The sequence below is a fragment of the Aedes aegypti genome, chromosome 1, assembly GCF_002204515.2.
Source record: "Aedes aegypti strain LVP_AGWG chromosome 1, AaegL5.0 Primary Assembly, whole genome shotgun sequence".
NCBI classification, from domain to species: domain Eukaryota; kingdom Metazoa; phylum Arthropoda; class Insecta; order Diptera; family Culicidae; genus Aedes; species Aedes aegypti.
The window spans coordinates 209,982,950-210,004,719 of record NC_035107.1 but is presented as its reverse complement, the minus strand read 5'-3'; the positions used below and the strand labels follow the sequence as shown (position 1 = coordinate 210,004,719).

At 37.5% G+C, this 21,770-nt stretch overlaps 1 protein-coding gene across 4 annotated transcripts in view; it reads right to left on the bottom strand.

Annotated features, from left to right (window-relative positions):
• Positions 1–15,405, bottom strand: part of LOC23687402 (transforming acidic coiled-coil-containing protein 1) — a 28,998-nt gene extending 13,593 nt beyond the window's left edge. For 2 of the 4 annotated variants that reach the window (XM_021857440.1, XM_021857441.1), the window contains exons 1-2: positions 15,230–15,403; positions 4,734–4,887 (exon numbers count right to left, since the gene is read on the bottom strand). In XM_021857440.1, the coding sequence (XP_021713132.1) occupies positions 4,734–4,853 (120 nt within the window). In that variant the 5' untranslated portion in view covers positions 4,854–4,887; positions 15,230–15,403. Of the gene's footprint in view, positions 1–4,733; positions 4,888–15,229 lie in introns of all 4 variants that reach the window. The other 2 variants (XM_021857438.1, XM_021857439.1) reach the window with 2 other exon arrangements.
• Between the last annotated feature and the right edge of the window lie 6,365 nt (positions 15,406–21,770).

Sequence of the window (21,770 nt, the reverse complement as noted above, 5' to 3'; positions counted from 1 at the left end):
AAGTAGCGATGAAATTTCTATCAGAATTTTTTTTCGACTGTTCACCCAGTATGCGATATGAATTGTACAAAATTTCAGCCTCAAATAAGCAGTTTTAAATTCTTGGTAATTTTTGGAAATTTTATTTTCGTCCCATATTGCCATAAATTTTACACTGGGTATTCCATTTACTCAATGCCTACTTTTATCGAATGTTACAAACATGCAGTTATGGGCAGAATAGGCCCTGTTGAAAATGTGCGGTGAAAAGGTATATTTTTTATATTTCAATTGTTGTTTTTGTTACTACGTTAAAGCCAAACCATAGAAAGCATGAGTTGCTAATATCATAATAATGATTCTCAGTGACGATTTCCTAACCTGAAATCTACTTGTTCTACGAATAGAAATTCATGAGTTTTCGCAATTATTGCGCATCCAATTAGTAGGGAATGGCAAAAAACTTGTCAAAATATCAATTTCTAGTGCCGTGAAACAGGTAAAAAGTTAGGTTACAAATCCCCTCTAGATATGATGTCCAAAAAACATTCTAAATTCTATAGCATTACCTAGAACGTTATGTTTCTTTTAAACTTGTTTTCAATAAAAAAAAAACGCTATCAGAAGTTGCATAGCACAGGGTAACATTTTCGAGGTCATGAATGTGAACAAAATTCCGACTTCAGTTCCTGAAAGTGCATGCCCATATTAGCAAAACCCTTTATTTACGGAATAATTGAGTGGCATTTTCCGTACACGCAAAAAAAAATGTGTGGTAGAATTTACCATATTAAGGGGTTAACTCAAGCGCTCGCACCGACAATTTTCAGCTGATCACAAATGCGCATGATTTTACCATATCTGTAGTCAAAATCAGATTGACGAAAAGAATTTCTGTCAATCTAATTTTGACTACAGATTTTTTTTCCCGTGTACGGAACAGTGACAGCTCCGTTTGATTTGTACGGTAGGCGTTACCGACGTTATGAAATCAGCTCTACTTCTCAGCAGCGTACAGCTCAAGTAATTTCGGTAGCGGAATCATTCCTTGACCATTTCTTGTCCTATATTTTTGCACAGTACTTTTGATCAGCGTACCAGCCATAAGACGAAACATCTTGGAATAGGCCTTTTCATGTGACATGAATATGCATTTGTTTACATCGGTGTAGGACCGATGCTAAGACGGGCCTGTCATTTTCTTAGAAAAACTGTCAAACAGCTTCTGGATCAGCTGATTTGAAACGTCTTGTGAAATGGCCTATCCAAAGATGGCCGACTTTTGCCACTACTCACGTTTTCAGCGGCTTGGATTCCAAACTGTTTCACCATAAGGGAGTGGGTGAGTGTTTACAGCTCATTCAAAAATTCTTACGAAAGGCATTACGATGGTGTCAAAAATGGCTGTTTTTGGCATCATCAAATTTGTGGATGAATATCATATCTTAATTGGGGTTGTTGAGAGATGAAAAAATACAAGTTTTCGTAGCTAGATCGAAAGAGCACATTTTTTCTAAGTATAGGGGAACAGCACTAATTTTCGACCTAGCACTGATTTCGACCCATTCATACGATTTTAGCCTATTTTGTATGAAAATCCGAAAATTGGCACGGATTTCTTGTAGGTCGAAAATTAACGCTTTTCCCCTAATACGATTTTATTGCGGTTCAATATTTTAATTTTGACATTACATTACGGCGGTTGCGTTTTGAAATTCGCTGTCACATTTTGTTTCGTTTCCGATGCAGATAAGTAAGAAAGTTGATGTTTTCGATAGCCCTTTCGGTACACGTCTGATTAGTTGGATTGTTGGCAACTGAGGGGGACTAGTGAGCTGAATATTTTAAAACCTTGTGTATCGAAATGCTGATAACTTAGTTGTAGTTATTGTCGACAGAAATATTCATTGCTTCTTCTCAGTTGGGAGCCATTAAATTTTGTGTTTCCGGTTTTAGAAACCTTTGGTGTTCGTTTGCTTTCGTAATACCAGATTATGGAGAAACCACATACAGTTAACCCTCTTACTCGATAATCTGTATCTCGATATTTCCTCTAACTCGATGGAATGCGCGGTCTCTTCAATCTAGCATGCTTTGATACTTCTGTAAGTCGATACCTCTCTAACTCGATGTACCCTAACTCGATGCTATCTGTTTCAGTTTCCCATGTGAGTTTACCTCTCTAACTCGATATTTTTATACAAAGTTACGAATGTCCTCCAAATGTTAATAAGTTTCATTAATTTCAATATTATGATTATATTGATAGTAAAGTTAAGGTTTACTGCCCATTTCTGGGTTATAAAATTTTCAATTATAGTCTTTTAAAAAAATGTCACAAAGGTAAATGTGGTAAAATTGTATTATTTTTCACGTCAAAATTACTGTTTTGAATGTATTTTGTCAAAATAATGAAAAGCTTAAAATTTGAAAAACATGTGTTCTGTATCTCGGTACCTCCCTAACTCGATGATCCCTTCAATATCGAGTAAGGGAGAGTTCACTGTATAAACTTGATGGAATTCGATAATGGCGAACGATAGTAAAACTTTTCCGAAAGCATAAATCTTCAAAATTGAGTTAACCCGTATAGGCCTGAGTGAAAGAAAAAATACTGAAACCCTCACCGCTCAGCGAAATCTTAACGGATTCAAATGATTTTTTTGTCAGTTCACTGGCCCACATATCTAGTTTCTGGAAGTGGCCAGAGAAACTCTGAAATATTCATGTGGCCGGAGTTATTCCGGTGGGTTACTGGGTCAAGTCGAGTAAAAATGGGCTATTTGTTGGGACATGCCAAGTTACCTTTATTTATTTGCAATGACAATCATTTCAATTTGCATAAATCATTAAGATCTGATGTTCAAACATTATAAATGAAGAGTTTTGCACCGTTTAAAATATACCTGATGTGGCCATTCGGACGTAATGCCCGGAAGAACCGGCTGTAGATTTGTTAGCTATTAAACCGTTTAAACTCTTCGGGCATCTCGGGACCCGAAAATGGTCATTTGTAGAATTCATCAAACGCAAAACTCATAATTATCCAACTCAATCGTTCCTCAAAAAGTTTACACTGATGCAATATTCTTAAAATCCCGTCATGTAGTGGCCACATTACAGCCGATTCCGGAAATTATCTGTGACTTGAAATTTGCCTACCTTCAGGGGCACAAACGCACAGTACCTTTCTCACCCGACCTGACCCAGTGATCCACCGGAATAACTCTGACCACAAGAATATTTCCGCGTTCCTCTGTACACTTCTAGAATTTAGATATGTGTACCAGTATACTGACAAAAAAATCATTTGAATCCATTAAGAATCCGCTGAGCGGTGAGGGTTTTAGAATTTTTGCTTTCACTCAGGCCTATACGGGTTGAGAATCTTGAAGCATATATAAGTTTGAAATATTTGATGCTCACCAGTGCCTCCTAGCGGCAGTTTTTTGAGTTAACGCTCAACGCTCCGTCATCGTAATCATCGTCATCATCAAAACTGAAAATTATTCGACGAAAATGTGTTCACCGTGTTGTGCTAGAAGAATTGAATACAGTAAACACTTTTTCCTGTAAATTTTCTTGACTTTGAACGAAAAAACTGCTTTTGAAAATTCCGAAATCGATGACGCATCCTGCCCCCTTAAGCAGTAAAAGTAAAATTTTATATACCTAGAACTCTTTCTGAGATATAAGTGTCAAAAGATTAAAAAATTCCTCCAATAAACCAGTGGCGATTCCCTAACCTCAAATCTACCTGTTCTACGTATAGAAGGGGCCCAGATAGCCGTAGCGGTAAACGCGCAGCTATTCAGCAAGACCAAGCTGAGGGTCATGGGTTCGAATCCCACCGGTCGAGGATCTTTTCGGGTTGGAAATGTTCTCGACTTCCCAGGGCATAGAGTATCTTCGTACCTGCCACATGATATACGCATGCAAAAATGGTCATTGGCATAGTAAGCTCTCAGTTAATAACTGTGGAAGTGCTCATAAGAACATAAGCTGAGAAGCAGGCTCTGTCCCAGTGGGGACGTAACGCCAGAAAGAAGAAGAAGAAGACGTATAGAAACTTTTGAATTTTCACAACAAATGCGTACCTACTTAGTAGGGAATGGCCTAAATAGTCGATTTCAATCATTTGTATTTTGAATTAGATAGTAAATTCGCCAAAATATCAATTTCTAGTAACGTAGAACAGGTAGATTTTAGGTTAGGGAATCGCCCCTGCAATAAACCCTCCACGCGATCGACCAGCTCCTTTGATTTTTTTTTTTAATTTTTTAGTAAAACTTACCGTAAAGTGCCCTAATTCAGCGCATTGCCTAATTCCGCGCATTTCATACAAAATTATTTATACATAGAAATACAGATTAATATTGCAGTAACTTTTTATACTAATGCTACCTTTAAACAAAATGCTCTTCGCACAAAAATCATAACTTTTGTGAACTTTATCACAATCTGTAAAAATAGTGTTTCGTGCCTTGAATTACCTTCAATAGAATAATAATGAATTTAATTTGTGTATTTAGTAAGTTGAACAAAACAAAAAGAAACAATAAGAAATCGTCATGTTATGATTTTGAGAAGCAAAACAATATAAATGCACTAGATGAGTGAGATACAAATTTTTGAACAAAAAATTGCCCAATTTTTCATATGAAATATTCAATAAACTGCTATAACATCGAAACCACAGTGAAAAAATATCAGCAGGAAAATTGTTTGCAATCAAACTAAAACAAGCAACTTACCTCTGCGCTGGACGGAGTCGCAGCAGCTGCCTTCTTGGGACGGCCGCGACCTTTTTTCGGGCTGGTTGCTTTCTCCTCCCCCTCTTCGCTACTCTCAATCTGGACCTCGTCTTCAGACATGGTGGTGGTAGTAGATGTAGGTTTTAGCAAGTCGCTAAAATAAATTAATAAAAACAATGAGCATGTATTAGTACTTAATTAAACTTGGCGAATCACAGTGCTGTTAAATGTAAAAATTGGTTCTATAACATTCCCCAGAACACGATATACCTTGAAATATATTTATATAAAACTACACATAATATATTTGTTTTTTTGACGTTGGATAACGTCTTACGGCAACATACTGGGGTACAATTTGGAACAACGAAAATCGCTCGCGTCACGGAAAGTGGTTAGATTTTGACTGTTAATAACATGCTAACGCTCAGTTATCAGCCAGACTTCGCACACATCGGACGCGCTTCGTAACTTCTCACGCTTTTGTTCGCACTTCGTGGAAAATGTCCGGCGCGCGGCAAAATACACTTGTTGTAGATTTCAGTGTTCTCCCGGTTCGCCCTGAAGTGTCCAAGGTTCACCATTTTTTGGAGAATGAACTAAAACTTCAATATGGAGATATCAAGAGCATACAGTTGCATCACTCACGTAACTGTGTGCTGATTGAAATGCGGTCAAAAGAAATCGTCGCACGCTACCAATTGGAGCACAATTGGAAGCGAACGATGCTCTGTAATAACGCAAAGTTTCGTATTCCGGTCTATGCGGATTGTGAGGCAGTGACGGTCCGAGTGCATGATCTTCCACCGTCGATGAGTCACGTCCAGGCATTGCAGAATTCGCTCTCATTTGAGTATGAAGCACGATCGAACCAAGCAAAGAAAAACATCCCATCTGTTGCGGTCCACGATCGTCATTGTATCGCAAGGTGTAACAAGTCTGATAAATGGAAGCAGCGAGCGAGAGCCCCAAAGAGAGAGCGATGATAAAATCCATTTTTCTCGCTTGTTTACCGTTGGGGATAGGGGTTTTTCTTTACTGGCACGATAAACAATCCACGAATTTCCAATAGCAATTGTGCCCCCCAGGCTTGGACCATGTTAGAGGGGTTTTATCATGCACTACTATCCCCCCAATCTGATCAAACTTGTAGCAGTAGACGATAAACAGTCTCTCATAATGTGCAGCATGTTATGATAGTTACAGAGAGCGATACGTGAGAGATTCTCTCAATTTTCTCAGGATTCAATCCCTGGTCACGTCACAATCGCCGACCATATGTTGAAGTATGGAGAGGTGATTTCCATTCGCAACGAAAAATGGAAACACTATTTCCCCGGAGTATCCAACGGAGTGCGGGTGCTTAGAATGAACCTACTGCGGCCAATACCATCGTTCATTACCATTGAAAATGAGGAAACAATGGTCTCTTACAATGAACAGCAAAAATCATGCCGGCTATGTACCCAACCGTACCATCCTGGCAACAAGTGTCCGGATCGAAGCACTACTACTGCTGAAATTCCACCAACATCGACAACATCAAAATCTTCCGACGAGTTGTTCACTCCGGATGATTTCCCGCCGATAACGAATGATCGGCAAAAAACACCATCTCCCGTCCTTGCAAACGAAACAACAGAAGAGGGAACGAATCCAGCAAAACAACAAAGCGACAACAACGACGACGACTGGACCGACGATAATGATGCTTCAAGCTCATCCACTGAACACAATAGGACTACACACAAGCGACGGCGATCGAGGCGAGATAACAAAGACAGTAGAACGAAAAAAGCATGTGCTGATCAGTGTTCCCCAAACACGGATCATGAGGATCAACTCATCATCAGATGAAAATGGAAATCGAACAATAATTTTGTTAAAAGTTTTAATTCTGCTATACAATATAGAACCAGCAAATCGGCTCTGTTAAGCTGAATACGGTGTGTGAGCCTAAAATAAACGAATTGGTAAAAAAAACATGCTAACGCTCGGATAGATTTTCGAGATTCTTGCACCAATCGATTGAACATCTTTCTACGAATCGGCTCCAATTATGAAAACTAATAATTTTCATGACTAAACTGGGTGAATATCGAGGCATGTCTTATTTTCCATAGAAAAGCACATTTTTCTTGCTGTTATAAGGTTTTGACGTTTTGAAGTTTACATGTACCGTAATTTTGGGTGAAATTGATAATTTTTCATGTTTTTTCTTGTCTGTTTTCAATGTCAAACAACTGTCAGGGTGTCTACTCATTAACATAAATGAAATTCCCTGAGATTTCCAGGTTTTTCCAGGGTAAAAATAAAAACAATTCAGGGTTGTAGGAATTTTTCAAAATACATAAATGATTGGCGAATATTTCATTTTTCATGACCACAAATTTATTTTGAAAAAGTGCTTCAAAGCACTTGAACAAAAAAAAACGATAAATTTCAAAGTATTTTTAATTTTAATAAACAAACATTTTATTATTATCAGTTTGTTCTAAACGTAAACAACATCAGAAAAAAATAAAACTTGATGATTTGTTTTTGATCTCCACAAAAAAAACAATCATCCAAATCAAATTAAATGATCTGAAAGCGCCTTTAATCATTATGATCAGATACGAAGAAAAAAGTCTATTCGAAGTTAAGCAGGGTTGGTAGCAAAAAGTGGTACAGAATAAATAAGTGACCAAAAAGTGACTTTCGATTCTCGAAAAAGTGATTAAAAGGGACTTGAAAATCTAACCGTAATTCGTTCAATTTTAATATTATTACACTGTTTTACGATCAATATCCAATATGATAGGGAATATTCAACATGATGTAGTAAGTCAACTTGTGTTCCATATTTGGAAATTTTTATTGTACTTCCACATTTTTTTTTTCCAAACAGAAAAAATAGTTACAATTTACAAACAGAAAAAATAATTAATTTTTTTCAAGCAGAAAAATAATCCTTTTTTTAACAGATTTTTAATATTTTAAAAATTTAGTGTCTTTTATATCACCCAAGTATTTTTTTTTAATTTTAATAAGAATTTGAAATATTTGTGAAACTAAAACTAGATCAAGATTACGGAAAATGTAATACTTGGGCATTAATCAATATTTCAAATTAGAAATGATGATAGGAGATCGAATATGATTGAAATACTGTCTAAAACCAATGTATAATAAACGCGTCCTTCGAACGCCGAACAAATAGATGACATAAGCCTGAGTGACATTGAAATTTTCCATCAGTTAGTTTAATGGGAGGTACCTTTGGCCGAATGGACATTTAGTATAAAGACAATAGGTTTTATAAGCTATTCTTTTGAGTTATGATGTTAAAGTAGTTATTAGCACTAAGACTCTAATATTTCAATATTTCAATTTCAATTCGCGCATATTATTGTCAAATATTAGCTCTGCGACTTTCAGAATATCTCCTGCCGAAGCGAATCAAAAAATCCAAGAAGAGGATCCGACATTTCTTTGAAGAAAGCATGCATGATTTAACGAACGAGTCAATGAAAACGATAAATTATTTGAAGCATTTCTGTATTAACTTTCTTATTTATTAACCCATGAATATATGTTTTGGTATCATTCTCAAAAAAACATCGAAAGAAATTTAAAAATTTATGTTCAGAAACAATTGATAAAATACATTCCTAAATTTATGCTTAACCTTCCAGTCACGTGATTGGCTACCGTCAGAACCACCACGCTGCTGTTGTGAATGAAAAGCGAGTTTTTTTTTCATAATAATAAAGGAAGTACGCTGATTTTTTACGCGGTTTCGCATAAAAAATCCGCGTTATTTCAAAAACGAAGTAAAACCTAAGCAATTTTTTTTGTGTAAAACAATGTTTTGTTAGGATTCGTATGGTTATGAAACGTCCAAAAATACAAGGTTTTATTTTACGTCGTTTTTTGAAATAACGACCGACGTACCGACGTAAAAAAAAACATCAGTGTATACTCTAGCTAAGATCTATCCGGCCATTTTTAAAGATTTGGTTTGCAAATAAAGTCTGTCATAAGAAGTATGATAAGTGTTTACTCTCAAATAGAACATTAAATAATTATGCTTTGTTTTGCGTTTCAGTGTTAAATACCTGTATTTTAGATTTTGTCAAATTTTAAAGCTCTAATGTGCTTTACTAAACATTGAACCTTTAGTTTTATAACAATGAACTGACGACACCATGCTAATAATACCTTAGGTACAACATATTACAAGTTACGTGGAACTATATGAAAGATTGCGTTTTTTTCAAGCTATTTTCACAAGACAACCATGAACCAATATTTTGAGACTGACATGAAGTTGTTTTGGTAATGACCTAACTACAAATTTAGCCTTTATTAAAAAAAAGGCCGATTCATAATTTTCTCCTGAAAATTTAGCTCAAAATAGTTGAAAAAAGTGACTTTTTGACGAAAAAAGTGACTTTAGTTGAAATGGCTTCAAAAAAGAGACTTTAAAGTGACTGGCTTAAAAAAAGTGACCAAGTCACTGAAAAGTGACTCGCTACCAGCCTTGAACTTAAGGGAAAAACCTTTTCCCTGAAATGGTATTCTGAATTATGGACATCAGCGATACACTTACAAAATTTGTCTAAAGGGCGTTTTGTATTTTTTTTTTCGATTTTGTCTTGCGGGAATTGGCTCTGGTAGCGTTTGATCGTCTTTGAAATTGATTTTTAAATACCTCTTGCTTGAAAAAAAAAAAGAACATGAACCAAAAAAAAACCATACATGAATTATGAATACAAAAATAAACCCAACATGAACCACGTCATAAGATTTTGGTTCCTCATTTGAACGGACATTCCTCTAAGAATGATTTTAAGACTTTTTGTTGGAGTCCCATGACATTACGACAAGCATTACTGCTAGTTTTAATGTGGATTTCTTCCACATCTTAGTCTAACGAACTCTGCAGGATTTTGTTTTGGGATTTTTCAAGAAGTATCTACGAAATTCTTCCAAGAATTTAGTTTACCTCCAAGAACTCAATCTAGAGTTTTTCTAGTGATAACCATAGAAACTACATCGGAGATTCCGTCAGAAATCCCTCCAAATACCGTTGAAGAAATTTTCAAAGGAAGTCTTATGTTCTCAAGAAGTATATCCATTTTTTTTCCATTGATTTCCCTAGGACTTTCTTCAGCATTCCCGTTCAAAGCATCTCCAAAATTCAAAATTCATTCAGGAATTCCTGTTATTTTTTTTTTCATTTCTCAAAGAAATGTCAAGCAAATTTCCTAGTCATTCTTCCAGAATTTTCTCAAGGGCAATGTCAAGGATTTGATTCAGATTTTTGGAGGAAATTTTGAGTAAAACCCGCATGGAATTAGAGAAGTTTTTTGGGTGAGTTCTAAGTGTGTCTCGATGGATTCTTACGAGGATCTCTGGAAAAACTACTGTATTCTTGATGAAATTCTACTTAGGATTTTCTTGATAAAATGATAATATAACTGAAAAAAACATCGAATCTCTGTGTAATGTCCTACAAGACTGTTGGGAGAAAATTCGGAGAGACTTCCTTGACAATAGGTATGAATAATTAGAAAAATACCTGTAACAATGACTAATAATTGACGTGGAACCTTAAATTTAGTTTTGAAGAATCCATGGAGTTTGGAAGTATTATTTGACAAATTATTAGACAAATGTTTGAACCACAGCAATGATATTTTGATGAAATGCTGGAGAAATTTCTGGAGGAACTTAATGAGGGATTCCAGGACAAATTTTTTGAGGAATCCTTGGAAAAGTTCATAAAAGATTCCATCGATTAATGCTTGAATGAAGCCATTTTGAGCAATTTCTGAAAGTAATCGTCACTGAATTATTTATAGAATACATATGAAAAATGAAAAAAATCGGCGTAATCGAAACTATGGAATAAACCTTTGTAGAAGAACTTCGTTAGGATATGTTGTAAATCTCATAGAAGTAATAACTGGAAAAACCGGAGTGGAGAAACATTTGAAGGAAATCCTGGGATAATGATCACTGTCATTTTTTTCAGAGTGATTTATGTGAAATATACTGGAGGTAATAATGTTGCAGTGCTCTACGATTTTCTTGATAAAATTTGTGAGGGAATTCATTTGAGTATTCCTTGCAAAATTACTGGTAGCATCCCTTCAGAAGTTCATAAAGGTGTTTAAGAAAGAATCACTAGAATACCTGAATAATTCCTTGAAATGTCCTCCAGAACTTATGGAATAGTCGAAACACATTTTTGTAACCAAATTTAGAAGGTTTTCAACCAAGTTTCATATGCTCATGAACGACGCCCAACTGTAAATGGGAACTGTACTTGTCTTTACCAACTTTCTAATATTAAGTTAGGATTAGAGTTAGTTAACGAGTTAAGATAAGGATGCAATTATCTGAACATATTTTATGTTGGATAAATAAAAATCTGTAAACAATTTAAGGACTGAACATCTCTTGTAGCTTCTTAACAGTGGCGCAGCCGAAAATTTTTATGATTGAAAAGATTTTCTACCACAAGAAGAACATATTCTACCTTGTTTTACTGATTCAAAATAATTTCCCTGATTATGGCCGAAATTCCCTGAGAATTCCAGGTTTTTCCAGGTTGAATAAAATTCCCTGATGATTCCAGGTTTTTCCAGGTAGTAGACACCCTGTGAATGCAGGAAAACAAGTACGACGGTCAGCCTCTTTGGCTCATGTGCCAAAATTGTCTAAAAAATTGCTAAAACTGCTAATGCTAAAAATCACCCCTTAAATACACAATCGGGGAATCCCATTTCGGGGTGAAATTGATCTCTTGTCAATGCGATTATTGTTATTTTTTAAAACGACTCTACATAATGAATATGAGCTCCCTGAATCAAAATATGCTTGCCAAATTTCTTAAAAATGCAATGTTTAAAGAAAGAATTAATAAGAAATTTCAATAATTGCAATGAAAACGCCTAAATGTAGGCAATTTCCTAAGGAAATACTTGATATCTTACAGAAATTTAATTATTTCAACCGAATGAGCCAATTGGTATGAGTTAAGAAGATGAAACCGGGCTCGGAATATATTTTAAGCATCCTTACAAACTTTACTTACCTTGAATAATGCCATATTGGGGCTACCCCGTTTGGTATAAAGTCGTTTGGCATACACTCAGGCAAAACTACTATTAATACTCATTATTTTCCCTTATGTTTATTAGCCACAAGAAATCGGTAAGCATTTCATTGATTCACCTTATGAATTGATCTGAATCTGGCCAATGTAGTGTCTTGCTTGTTTCATAAAACAGCATTATGAACATTGATATGATAATTTAAGAATCTCTTCTATCAGCAGTATAAACTACATTACTTTTCATAAAACTAATTATTACTTCACTATACGTTTTTCATATCTCATGCACAATACATTTCATTCTGAATATTTACAGATTGCGCTCGTCTACTTAATATCAGGTAATTGATTACCTAACGTGTGGAAATCGAATTTCCACTTACTTTGTCATGTTGCTGCTTGATTTACAATAATAGCAAAGTACTATTGCATAGCGAGTTGTGGCACGACGAAGAATTAAAATCCGTTTTTCACACGTTGGTCAAGTCATTTTATAAAGCAAAACAGATTAATGAAATAAGCAATAGAATTGAACAATTGTTTTCCTTTTATTAATCCATATTTCCGTCATTTTTCATATTTTTTTTTTTCATTTTTTCCAAACTTCACAATTGTTTATTGCCGTACTTCCTTCTGAAGACTTCTAAAGAAGCTGCCGCATTATGTGGGATGTCAACGATGATGATGATTTTGTCCCGATCTCACTCAGTTCTAGCGAAATTCTATCTGAAAATTTAATTCCGCATTACTTTCAAATAAGTTGAATAAATAGCAACTTCTTACCTTTTAAAATATCCGAACAAATTGATAGTGCTTCCGTAAAGAGATCCGCAATCAGCGTCCAATACAATGCTTCTAATCACAAATTTTCATAATGACAACCTTATGTGTTTTTCACACTACTGATAGCTATGTGAATCGTAAGGAAGCTTAATGAAATTGATATACGGTAATTAAGTATAATATGCTTCGCAGTTATGGTTTTCATCGAACTGATATGAAATCCATAAAAGCCTTATGAAACATGGTATCATCAAGGATATGACTAATGACGGCAATGGAAATCATAAGGCGCGCAATGAAATTTGTTAAGGTTCATTATATTTAACTATTTTCTCAATTATGATTATCATTCAAACGGTATGAAATCCATACTAGCCTTCTGAATTCGGGTTTTATAGATATTTTAATGCTTCATAAGGGAAAATTTATGAAATTCGTTAATTAATTTGCCTGAGTGTAATAGTCATTTCGCATAATGGACTTTTGGCATGAAAAAAGGAATTAGGAATTTGAATAGTGCTGCTTATAAGAAGATCTGGTAAAATTATAGTAATCCTTTCTAACGTAAACAACAACAATCGGGTTTCACGAGTTTTTGACGGGTTTTGCTACTGAATCATTTACATCGCGCTGTTAGAATTTTAGACAAAATAGAATTTGCACACGAAAATTGTGAGAATTGCAAAATGTCCTGATTTTGAATCTCCAGGATATGGTCACCCTAATCGAAATCCATACATTTTGATTATAGAAGGTGGAACCGATTATTGAACGCTTAGCGCATCATCTCACATCAAGGCGTCGATAGGCGCGTGGTGTACGCACGGGCCTATCGATCTCAAGGTACTTGGTTCGATTCCAGGTTGCCGCGAAAACATTTTGTATTATCAAATGTTGGTTTCATAAGGCGAAGCTATGAATTTCAACCCGACTTTCATAAGTGGATCCTATGTATTTCGACAGTCCATTTGCTTGAGTGTACGTTCGTTTGAGCGCTCGTGTTGTGCACGCTGTATGCAAAGCTGTCGAATGTCAACGAAAACGGGTCGACTACCGTGATCGCTAACAAGTAACAACACTGCTTCAAATGCGGCAACACAAAGTAGTCAAAGGACACTTAGAAACTATGATCCATATACAAAATCTATCTTTGACTTCGCCTACCTTGTTAAAAATCTTACCGCATTTGATATTTGTGTTTCAAACGCACACAGCAATAATGCAATAATTGCATTATTGTTATTATTTTTGTCTTCCGGTATTTTCCCAACCTTTGAGAAGTAGGCTAAGTAGCCCGTCATTCGTTTTGGCTAAAATGACGACTTTTCAGCTTGCATTTCAAAGTGATAAAAATCAGTCTTGATAGTTTACATTGACTTGAAAAAGTATCACTGTACGCTGTAACATGCATAAAGTATGCTGATACTTTTTCAGCTGTGCCAGTGCAAAATCAATCATCAACGACGCGTACAAATTTCAATGACGGCCTACTTCGCCTTAATGGAAATCTTTTGGGTTTTGCGCCGACATAGCTGAAAAATATCAGCATATTTTCTGGATGTTACCGTGTATAGTGATCGTTTCCTAATCAATATTTACAATAATCACTTAGTTTTTTTTCTTCGAATTTGCGAACTGTAAAATAGCCATGTTGAATAAAACAAATGATGGGCTATATCCAGCTTTTTACGAGCGCTAAAAATGACCCAAGCCAAACTTCAAATCGACATGTCCCTACCAGAAAGCGAGCCTGTTTGTGGCAGCCATTAGCGCTTTTAAAAACCTGGATAGCCTTAATTTGCCCCAACGCACCATACTGTGCAACACCCAACCTTCACCCTAGGCGGCATCTGTAGTAAACAAAACCGTATACCGCCGCCGCCGTCTCTGTAATTGCATTTGTGTTTGTAGGGTCGAATTTTGCCCGTTAGCACCAACCGTACGATTGATTCTGGAAAATCGTACAAGTCAGAGTGAACCATACATTTCGCGCCATCCCTTTCCCTCACGCACACTCCCAGTAATGTTCAGTTGGCATAGTTTTGTGGCTGGGGGAAACGGCGGCGCTTTTCCCCGAGCGCTATTTGAATGTGTCCCATCAAAAAAATGACGGTTACAAAAGCAGGCCTTTGATTTTGAAACGCACAAAAACGTTGCATTAGCAACCGGTGGAATATTTTGTTTATCTTATCACCGAAAATGGGATTTCTTGCATTTGCATCGGTCAATAGAAATCAATATCAGCAACATGGAAAAACTTGATTCCGCGTTCTTGCAAAATAATCAAAAATGTCGGCCGCTTTTCAAAATCGTGAAAATAATATTAAAATTGTGTAACTATTTAGACGCGATCCAATTACGAAAACACGTAAAAACATTTCACTTTTGCCATTATAAAGTCCGAAAATAAATCCCTCAACATCTGTTCGCACACGTTTATTATTACTTTGCCTTGGCATCCAATTCCAAGCGACGCCATTATATAAAATTTGACCGTCACCTTTGAAAATTAATTAGCGGCACTTGCCAAGCGCCAATCGGCCAGAAAAAATATCGTCGCTCCGTTTCCAACCCTGCCCCAACTGGGAAAAATATTTTCACTTACCAAAACGGCTGGAAAACGCTGGGAAAAATTCACTTTTCACACTACTGAAAATTAGGGATCTTGTCTTCAAGCCGTGAAGCGCACTTTTCTTCAGAGATTGATGTTCCGACGGACGCACGATGTTGTCAGAATGACGGTTCACGATACAGTGAGCGAGGCGAAGGAGCAAAACTGAAACCTCGAAAGAGACCGGCGCGCGAGAGCGCGGCAAATCAATGTTATGGATTTTACTGTGTTTTGTTTGACTTTCGTTTGTGTTAGTGATGGACTGATTCAAAATTGTCCAGTCTTTCTCCCTCTGGCATACGCTAACTGAACCAGATCAGCTTACTCGCTCGCACATGCAGTGTTCCCATATCAGATTGCGAATTTCAGTCGGTAAAATAGCAATTTCCGAACCGACTCGCGATTAGAGCGAAACTGTCCAATCAAAAACAATCAACACACCCTTGAAGGGTTGTTGATAACCTTTGGGCTGTCGTGCTGTTGTACATTGTATTACGCATTTCCTTCATCACTGGACTATCGCAGAAGTTTTTACAAGTGCGGGAATGCCAATAAAAGTGCGCGATTGCATCAAATCGTGTCTTCAGTGGGGTTATTCCTCGCAGTTCAAAGAACAAAAGTGCTCTGAAGACACGAACATGATTCGATGCAGTCCCGCACTTTTATTCGCATTTTCGCACTCGTGAAGCCGCACTTCGCAGTCCAGTAGTGAGAGAAATAGACAATACAACAGATGTGATTTATATGCTATGATTTTGTGACAAAGATATCTATCGACACCAAACCAAAATGTATTCTTCAAAAATCTTCTTAAGAACAATACTCGACATTTTTTGTTTACAGTATGGCTCTTTATAACGCGGTAAAATCAACAAATGTACATAGAAGTCGCAAAATAATGAGTAGACCGCATTTTGAAATCGGTATATCTTAAAATCCAGATAATTTAGAAACATGCCCATGCCCCAGGGTCTTCTGTAAAGTTGTTCTGGAGGTTTTTTTTCACTAATGGACTGCGAAGTGCGGCTTCATAAGTGAGGAAATGCGAATAAAAGTGCGGGATTGCGTAGAATCATATTGGTGTCTTCAGAGCACTTATTTTTTGGATTGTGAAGAATAAGCCTGCTGAAGACACCGACTTGATTTGATGCAAACACGCACTTTTAATAGCGTTTTCGCACTTGTAAAAACTTCTGCGATAGTCCAGTGCTGAAAGAAATGCGCAAAAAGTATTATCATTGTTCGAGCTACTTGATTTAAAATTTTGCCACCAGGCGGCGCTATTGAGCATGAAATTTTTGTTTTGCTGATACTTCACTTGGACAAAGTTGATGCGTAGCTCAAAGACCATTATTATTTTAGCTAATCTCGAACTTCAAGGATTAAACAAAGAAAGGATTTGAGCTACTGAACAATTTTTCCGGAGATGCCATTTTTCTAAGTGAACAAGATCCTGAGCAAGGTATCTAAAAGGAAGGTAATACGATATGTCAAATTGCTGAAACCGCCATATTGGAAAAGCATACGACAGCTGGCCACTTTGTTTTCATGGAATAGTCTAGCATGCCATAGAAACTAGTCTGCTTTTTTCTCTTCACAGTTTGTTTTGTTTTGTGCACCAACTGAAACGTCAATATTTTACTATTGTAGAGAAACCAGTTGGAAGCTTTCAAGGATAATGAAGTTCTTTTATAGGTAACATAGTAAAATCAAGAGCATACTTCACGATCTATTGGCAAAAAGGTAAATGATAATCTGACTCACTTCTGCAGATATTAATCATCCTAATCTACACAGAAAACTTTATTATAATACAATTCAATTGTGGCTCTTTTTGCTTAGCAGAATGCGTTGTATATTTCCATATTGCTTGACTGTTCTGTGATGACCGACCATCGTATTGGTCACATGACGATAATCACAATTGGGTTTCGAATAGAAATAATAAACCATAGAAGAATAATGTCGCTGGTGTTCCCTTTGTTCTCGCTCAGAAACATGTTGGGTACATAAGTGTCAAACTGCATATATTTTCGCGTTGACATTTATAGCCCCGCCTATCTCCGCCAGCAAATGACGTTTTGTCGCAAAACTTAAACAGTCCATGCGACGCCTAGTTGTGGCGGATTGAAACGAAGAATGATGATTGTTGTTTGGTTTGCTAACTTTATTGATCTGAACAGCTGGAAAAATCGCGTTTTTTCGCGAAATTAATCGAAAACCAGTGAAATGACTTCTGAAGCAGGTAAGAATTTATTTTTTCTTCAACGTTACGGTTATATCGCATTTCAAACGGTCAAGAATTACGGGAAATCTTCGAAAAATCAGAGTTTACAGGAGGTTATGGTGGTTTGTTTGTGTTTTTTTTATTCATTCCAGCCGACCGCTCAATGGCTGGAGCAAATCAAACTGCATCGGTGGATGATTTCCCAGTGCATGTGAAACTGATCGATATAATCGATTATGTAGGAGATTCCGTGCGACCGAGCAGAGAGGGTTCCGCAGTTCACAGATCCGGCAAAAACATTGAGACAAGACGGCACGATACATTTCACAATACGGTCAGCCGCCATGGAAACGAAGCACAAAATTGCAAAAAAACACCTTTTGCAAACGTTGTTAATTCAAGCCGCATGAAAATTTACAGAGAGCAACAAAAATCTAATGTATACAAGAAATAGTTTTAGAATTTAATTAAATAATTACACCAAGAAAGACAAATTTTCGACAGAGTGCTTCGTGAAGCCCAAGCAGGACAGTTCGGTTTTGCGTCGTCCGATTGATTTTGCTGACGGATTCGCGCGTATTTTCGTTGCCGGAGAATTTTTTTTCCCCCTGTTTTGGAGCGTCTTGCTGGGTAGTGCTTCGTGAAGCCCAAGCAGGACAGTTCGGTTTTGCGTCGTCCGATTGATTTGGCTGACGGATTCGCGCGTATTTTCGTTGCCGGAGAATTTTTTTTCCCCGTTTTGGAGCGTCTTGCTGGGTAGTGCTTCGTGAAGCCCAAGCAGGACAGTTCGGTTTTGCGTCGTCCGATTGATTTTGCTGACGGATTCGCGCGTATTTTCGTTGCCGGAGAATTTTTTTTTTCCCGTTTTGGAGCGTCTTGCTGGGTAGTGCTTCGTGAAGCCCAAGCAGGACAGTTCGGTTTTGCGTCGTCCGATTGATTTTGCTGACGGATTCGCGCGTATTTTCGTTGCCGGAGAATTTTTTTTCCCCCTGTTTTGGAGCGTCTTGCTGGGTAGTGCTTCGTGAAGCCCAAGCAGGACAGTTCGGTTTTGCGTCGTCCGATTGATTTGGCTGACGGATTCGCGCGTATTTTCGTTGCCGGAGAATTTTTTTTTCCCGTTTTGGAGCGTCTTGCTGGGTAGTGCTTCGTGAAGCCCAAGCAGGACAGTTCGGTTGTGCGTCGTCCGATTGATTTTGCTAACGGTGAGGCCATAGTAACGCGTCTGCGTCCGCGAACGCGATGCGATCAAAGGATTTCCTGTTGTTGATATTCTGCTTTGCGGGCTCGCACACGCGGACGCGTCGCTCGACGCGTTTACTATGGCAGCGCCCTAATGGATTCGCGCGTTTTCGTTGCCGGAGATTTTTTTCCCCCTGTTTTGGAGCGTCTTGCTGGGTAGTGCTTCGTGAAGCCCAAGCAGGACAGTTCGGTTTTGCGTCGTCCGATTGATTTGGCTGACGGATTCGCGCGTATTTTCGTTGCCAGAGAATTTTTTTTCCCCGTTTTGGAGCGTCTTGCTGGGTAGTGCTTCGTGAAGCCCAAGCAGGACAGTTCGGTTTTGCGTCGTCCGATTGATTTTGCTAATGGATTCGCGCGTTTTCGTTGCCGGAGATTTTTTTCCCCCCTGTTTTGGAGCGTCTTGCTGGGTAGTGCTTCGTGAAGCCCAAGCAGGACAGTTCGGTTTTGCGTCGTCCGATTGATTTTGCTGATGGATTCGCGCGTTTTCGTTGCCGGAGAATTTTTTTCCCCCTGTTTTGGAGCGTCTTGCTGGGTAGTGCTTCGTGAAGCCCAAGCAGGACAGTTCGGTTTTGCGTCGTCCGATAGATTTTGCTGACGGTTTCGCGCGTTTTTTCATCGCCAGAGATTTTTTTTCCCTGTTTTGGAGCGTCTTGCTGGGTACGTATTTGGGAAGGCCCAAGCAAGACGGTTTATTGACGGGACGCCAAGAAGTTTTGCTGTCAGTGTCAGTTTTGTGTTCAGTCGAGAATGGATTACCAACTGGTGAGTTCGTTTCATGCTTATGATAACACATATTTTTTTGAAAGCGTAACTTTTATGTAATATTAAAACAGACTTTGTATGGTTTGTCACTATAGGTGTCGGCATTACGCTCTTTTCTTATACAATTTGATTATACATATATTTTTCTCTTTTTGACATTATTAAAAATTATCTTTTGAATTGTTCGACATTGTGAATGTTGACGTATTTTCTAAAACTTCTACCATATCGAGACAAAATGCACAGTAATACTCATATGTAATTTTCAAACAAACTATGTATGGTTCGTCACTACAAGTGTCGGCATTATTCCTGTTTCATATAAGTTAAAATATATACATGTAATTTTCAGTTTTCGTTATTAATAAAAACGTCTTTTGAATTGTTCGACATTATAGATGTTGACGTATTTTTTTTCCAAAAACTTCTCGAGACAAAAATACAAAACTAGCTTTAAATAAAAGTCGTATATTTCCCCCTTGTCCATGGATCGCATCACCGACCAGAGGTGACTCCCAGATCTTTTCCTCCCTCACTAATAAACACCCTTCCCGTGGTGATTGTGGAGATGCAGAGGTATTCTCGGTCTCTAGAAGCAACAATCATTACACCCTAACATTCCTTCCCCATCCCAACTGACTGTAAGGACTTGGCCGGCGCCGTTATTGATCAATAATATTAGATCTGCTAAAATTGCACTTCGAGAGTAAGCGGAAACTCCCATCCCTTATTCATTTGGATCGTAGTGCAATTCTTACCAGTTCCGATCAATCACGGAGTAGCAACCATTGACATGTACAGTCAGTCTATGCTATGCTATGCTATGCTATGCTACACCAAGAAAGACAAATTTTCGACAATTTTCTGCGAAACTCTTGTATTTTGACCAGTGTCGTAAAAATTCAGCCGAATGATACCCGATCAGTGCGAAAACGAACAAAAACAAACTCCGCTAGCAAGAAGCCAATCTGACTTCGAGTGCGAATGCGACGAGAAAGAGAGTGGGTGAAACACACGCACGCATTCAGTTTCACTCACTGTTGGTGTCATTTCAAAATTCAATTTCACCTAGAGGCACTGAAATTGAAAATTGAATATAAAAAATTACAAATGAATTTTATATTACTGGTGTAAGAAAACGGCAATGTGATGCCTCTAGTTGATGAATCATGATTGTTTTCTAATAAAAAAACACAACTTTTGCAATTTGCGGATGTTTTTGTGGGGTATTCTGACGGAAATGAATTTTTTCACTAGCGAGTTGAATTTGCTGTCAGTAGGTGGATGAGAATCAGTGTAGAAAAAGTAATTGAAAAACTGAATGCACGTTCTACCAGATTCGTGCATGTATTGTCAAAAAAACATTCACACAAAGAAGAATTCAACGATGACGGATCCTACTGAGGATCGGCGTTGTTGACTGTATATTGAAATATGCAGACACTGATTTTGACAAATTGAAAACAAAACATCATCATTCATTTAGCAGTGCCATCTGGTTGTCGTTCCTTCGTAAAATCATCAAAAGACGTTCCTACTGCGACGCCAGCGACATTCTTCTTCTATGGTTTACTACTTCTATTGGGTTTCGCTATCAAACGTTCGGGATTGATGAAAAACCACACTACGGTTTTTAGTGTTGGCAACCGTATTCCCGGTAGTTTGCGTTTACTCTTTAATGGGTATAAATTCACCCATTTTTGCTTATAGTGCCTCTCCACATTTAACGCTCAACGCTCCGTCATCGTAATCATCGTCATCATCGAAACTTCAAAAGCAGCTTTCTGTTCAAAACTGAAAATTATTCGACGAAAATGTGTTTGAAAATTCCGAAATCGATGACGGATTCTGCCCCCTTAATGAGTAAATACTTTTTACTCTTTAACGGGTAAAAGCGGTTTCTGTCAATGGATGGGTAAATTTTTACCCTCTTTTGTTCTTCACGCTCACGGCATAAAAAGGGTAAAAATTACCCATTTTGAGAATGGTCAATGGCGCTTTTAAGGGGGCAGGATCCGTCATCGATTTCGGAATTTTCAAAAGCAGTTTTTTCGTTCAAAGTCAAGAAAATTCACAGGAAAAAGTGTTCACTGTATTCAATTCTCCAACCACAACACGGTGAACACATTTTCGTCGAATAATTTTCAGTTTTGAACAGAAAGCTGCTTTTGAAGTTTCGATGATGACGATGATTACGATGACGGAGCGTTGAGCGTTAAGAATAATGACAATTTAGGGATAACTTTCGTTCTGCTTCAATAAACATCTCCAAAAACATTATGTAATACTGGATCTAGTGTCCTGCCC